Raw genomic sequence first — 5,209 nt, forward strand, 5'->3', positions numbered from 1 at the left:
AGATTATTGATAATCAAGCCCTTCCTCAGATTATTGATAATCAAGCACCTCCCTCAGATTATTGATAATCAAGCCCTTCCTCAGATTATTGATAATCAAGCACCTCCCTCAGATTATTGATAATCAAGCCCTTCCTCAGATTATTGATAATCAAGCACCTTCCTCAGATTATTGATAATCAAGCACCTTCCTCAGATTATTGATAATCAAGCACCTTCCTCAGTTTATTGATAATCAAGCCCTTCCTCAGATTATTGATAATCAAGCACCTTCCTCAGATTATTGATAATCAAGCACCTCCCTCAGATTATTGATAATCAAGCCCTTCCTCAGATTATTGATAATCAAGCACCTTCCTCAGATTATTGATAATCAAGCACCTCCCTCAGATTATTGATAATCAAGCACCTTCCTCAGATTATTGATAATCAAGCACCTTGAAGTGCTTCAACGGACTGTGCACGATCGCAGCTGAGGAGGAGGGGCTTATCGAGCGAAACGATAGGTCATTTAAAAAACAAAAAAATATATATATACACTTTTTAACTACAATTGTACAATTGCACCTCCCTCAGATTATTGATAATCAAGCACCTTCCTCAGATTATTGATAATCAAGCACTTTCCTTTGATTATTGATAATCAAGCGCCTTCCTCAGATTATTGATAATCAAGCACCTTCCTCAGATTATTGATAATCAAGCCCTTCCTCAGATTATTGATAATCAAGCCCTTCCTCAGATTATTGATAATCAAGCGCCTTCCTCAGATTATTGATAATCAAGCACCTCCCTCAGATTATTGATAATCAAGCCCTTCCTCAGATTATTGATAATCAAGCACCTCCCTCAGATTATTGATAATCAAGCCCTTCCTCAGATTATTGATAATCAAGCACCTTCCTCAGATTATTGATAATCAAGCACCTTCCTCAGATTATTGATAATCAAGCACCTTCCTCAGATTATTGATAATCAAGCACCTTCCTCAGTTTATTGATAATCAAGCCCTTCCTCAGATTATTGATAGTCAAGCACCTTCCTCAGATTATTGATAATCAAGCACCTTCCTCAGATTATTGATAATCAAGCACCTTCCTCAGATTATTGATAATCAAGCACCTTCCTCAGATTATTGATAATCAAGCACCTTCCTCAGATTATTGATAATCAATCACCTTCCTCAGATTATTGATAATCAAGCACCTTCCTCAGATTATTGATAATCAAGCACCTCCCTCTGAAAGAGAGCTGTGGGAGAAGCCATCGCCATTTCTAATCCCTTCCAATTCTTTTCAGTGTATTGGGCTGTCCCCAAAAAAACACCAAGCACTTTAAATCCATCTTGAACCCATTTACACTGTTGTGGCAAGTGAGGTGGTCCTATATCCACCCAGTCTCCCAACAAAAAGGATGCACATTTATCCCAGTTAATACGAGCAGATGTAGCATTCTTTAACTTGTTCAAACAAGAAATAAGTTTAGTAACATCATCAGTGCTCTTGATTATTACTGTCACATCATCTGCGTTAGCTGTAAGTTTCACCGGGGCTACTTCTGGGAAACCTGGGACACCAACACCACACAACTGTTTCCTCAGCATAACTAGCAGAGGTTCAATGGAAATAGAGTACCGAAGACCAGGCAGAGGACATCCTTGTCTTATCCCCCTAGTCACAGAGAAAGGTCTAGTTAAAGACCCATTAATTTGTAACATACTGTAAATGTCACTGTACAGTAGTTTGACAAGAGAAATTAAATTTGCACCAAAACCAAAAGCTTCAAGGGTCTTGAACAAATAATGATGGTCCACCCTGTCGAAAGCTTTTTCCTGATCCATTCTCTGCAGACCCTCCCTGAGAATTTGCAATAGTAAGATTTTCTGCTATATCAGAAGTGTCACTATCAGAATCCATTGAATGAACTTCACATCCTTCAATCAACACATCAGCATCGCCCTGAGACAGACTAAATCCCGATGCCTGCGAATCGACCAACTCTCCTCCAGGCATCACAAGCTCAGCCCGCTCTACTGGTCACTCCGGTTCACCGCTCACGCCGGCGGGATCTGCGTCAGCGCGCTCTACTTCAGCCCGCACTGTGCTGTCATTTACACTTACAACGGTATTCACTGAAGAATGTGTCAAATCGTCAACCTGCCCGATCGTTACAGGCTCATTAGCACTTTCTCCATCTTTAGAGAGAGAGAGGCGCTTCAATTACCTGATCAATTCTGTCACAGGCACCTTCATTATTTACTGGAGCAGAAGGCAATTGTTCCGTAGAATGATTGCGCTCATTCACATTAGTGTTAGCCTCGTCATTCATTGAACATACCAGTTTTGTATGACCGTACTTTCCACAAGTAAAACACCTCATTAATTCAGTACTGATATAAATGGTATAATCTTTACCCAGCACAGTAGTTTTCGCTGACGTATTCAACAATTGAAATTCAGCGTTCAGAATCATGAAAGTCTGACGTCTAAATGACATCACATGTTTGAGTTCCGGATTTTTTAATCCTAAAGGGATTAATCGGCCCCACTAGTTTACCATAGTGTCCAAACAAACGCTGTAGTGAATCTTTAGAAATGAATGGGGGGACATTCGAAAGGATAACCTTCTTGGAAGGACTCGACAACGGCAAAACTGATAAAAAAGTATCTCTAACGGATAAACCAAATTCAACTAAATGCTGAACAAAAGAGACTTCTTTCAAAAAGATAACAACAGCCTTGTTCATCCTTGATGCGGACACAATGTTACAAGCACCAATCTCGCTGCTGATCGCAACTAGACAATCCTCAACTGTTATGGACTCGTCAGGTAAACATTTGCACCCGTGTTGAGCGGTTAAAGAAACACAACCATCTGAATTCGTCCCCATTTTCCACCCTCAGGTGAAAAAAACCCGCCGACAATTAAATAAACACTAAACCAAAATATCTAAACAAAATAAAGAGAAAAGGAAAAAAAAACTAACAACTCACTCAAACACGCCGCAAATCGCTCAGACGCTCACACACTCCTCACACGCCCGCACATGCGCACACGCACAGAGAGAGAGAGAGAGAGAGAGAGAGAGACACAGAGAGAGAGAGAGAGACACACACACAGAGGGAGAGAGAGAGAGAGAAAGAGAGAGACAGAGAGAGAGAGAGAGAGAGAGAGAGAGACACAGAGAGAGAGAGAGAGAGAGACACACAGAGAGAGAGAGAGAGAGAGAGACACACAGAGAGAGAGAGAGAGAGACACACAGAGAGAGAGAGAGAGAAAGAGAGAGACACACAGAGAGAGACACACAGAGAGAGAGAGAGAGAGAGAGAGAGAGAGAGAGAGAGAGAGAGAGAGAGAGAGACACAGAGAGAGAGAGAGAGAGAGGGAGATAGAGAGAGAGAGAGAGGGAGAGAGGGAGAGAGAGAGAGAGGGGGAGATAGAGAGAGAGAGACAGAGAGAGAGAGAGAGAGAGAGAGAGGGAGAGAGGGAGAGAGAGAGAGAGGGGGAGATAGAGAGAGAGAGAGAGAGAGAGAGAGAGAGGGAGAGAGAGAGAGAGAGAGGGAGAGAGAGAGGGATAGAGAGAGAGAGAGAGAGAGAGAGAGAGAGAGAGAGATAGAGAGAGAGAGAGGGATAGAGAGAGAGAGAGAGAGAGAGAGAGAGGGAGAGAGAGAGAGAGAGGGAGAGAGAGAGAGAGAGGGAGAGTGAGAGAGAGATATTGGAGAAGAGCCAAATCAAATACTGAAATACCAAGTAAAACTCCACTTCTGTGTTTCAGGGAGCAACGAGGCCAATCATTGGGACAGCCGGATTGCCAGGAAAAAAGGTGCTATATTCTTTCAATAATCATAATATTATATGTTTTTAAATTGTAAAGTGTATAGATCATGGTATTATTTATTGTACTTGCTTTAAAATTTTTGCTGATTTAAATAAGAAATCATTGCATTACTTTTCTTTCATGTTTCAAATATTTCCATTTAATACTGTAATATATTTTATTTAAAATAAATTTTAACATTTTTGAATACAGTATTACAATGTAATTACTATATACTACAGTAAAGCAATAAGCAGTAAAGGGTCATATGCCTGAGATTAGTGTGTGTGAGATGAAGCCTGAGATGTGTTGTTTAACAGGGAGAGCCGGGGCAGAAAGGAGAGCGAGGACCTCATGGAGAGCCCGGGACAATGGTAATCTTGTGTAATTATATATGACAACACAAAAGGCCTTTGCTCTTGCACAGAAACCATATCTGACCAGACAGTGTCATAGATTACTTTATTATTTAAAAAAAATGTATTTAACCTTTATTTAATCAGGAGAGTCCCATTGAGATTCAGAACCTCTTTTGCAAGGGTGACCCAGCCAGGACAGGCAGCAACAAATACAAAAATACAAACACATAGGTACATGCACATAACACAGAAGACTAGTAAGCTAACATTTCATAAAGTCATTTTAAATCATTTTTACAGTCTAAGAGCATTTACATATTAAGGCATCTGCCTCTAAGTCTTTCATTTTGGATTTAAATGCGTTTAGCAAGATTAATTCAGTGACTTTCAAGTCCTTTTGCAACGTATTCCATGCTGAAGGTGCAGAATAAATAAATCAGATATAAAAGCAGATGTAAAGATACGCAGTATTCAGATATGATGCAATGCAGCGCAGCAATGTCCTATTCATTAATATGCAACCCCCTTCTTGAAAACTGTTGCATGGAATACACACATTTGTCCATATTCATAACTCTACACACACACATGCAGATACCCAGTCAGAGTATTGATGGAGTGAACGAGAGAAACACGAATGACTGAGATATATCTGTGTTCTTCAGGGTAAATCAGGAGTCTCTGGGAGCCACGGACCCGCCGGCACTGCTGGGTCAAAGGTCAGACAATATTCAAAGGATTTTCATTGTCAAATTTGTTACATAACAGTGATTTCCCAGCGAGCCGTGTGCTGTTCTCATCAGGAGACAGAGTTGTGTGTAACTCAGTGTGTAACTCAGTGTGTAATCAGTGTAACTCAGTGTGTAAGTCAGTGTGTAAGTCAGTGTGTAAGTCAGTGTTTAAGTCAGTGTGTAACTCAGTGTGTAACTCAGTGTGTAAGTCAGTGTGTAACTCAGTGTGTAACTTAGTGTGTAATCAGTGTAACTCAGTGTTTAAGTCAGTGTGTAAGTCAGTGTGTAACTCAGTATGTAACT

General features: G+C 40.6%; 1 protein-coding gene across 1 annotated transcript in view; it reads left to right on the top strand.

Moving 5' to 3' along the window:
* The window catches only part of LOC143749447 (collagen alpha-1(XXI) chain-like), a gene marked incomplete at its 3' end in the record, with an annotated part of 35,756 nt that extends 30,862 nt beyond the window's left edge, over nt 1-4,894 (top strand). The window contains exons 14-16 of the mRNA XM_077241942.1: nt 3,775-3,822; nt 4,137-4,190; nt 4,841-4,894. Coding sequence (XP_077098057.1) covers nt 3,775-3,822; nt 4,137-4,190; nt 4,841-4,894 — 156 coding nt within the window. The remainder of the gene's footprint in view (nt 1-3,774; nt 3,823-4,136; nt 4,191-4,840) is intronic.
* Nucleotides 4,895-5,209: the final 315 nt, after the last annotated feature.

Source organism: Siphateles boraxobius, unplaced genomic scaffold, assembly GCF_051911475.1.
Source record: "Siphateles boraxobius isolate OS27281-9 unplaced genomic scaffold, OSU_SipBor_1 248, whole genome shotgun sequence".
In the NCBI taxonomy this organism is placed as follows: domain Eukaryota; kingdom Metazoa; phylum Chordata; class Actinopteri; order Cypriniformes; family Leuciscidae; genus Siphateles; species Siphateles boraxobius.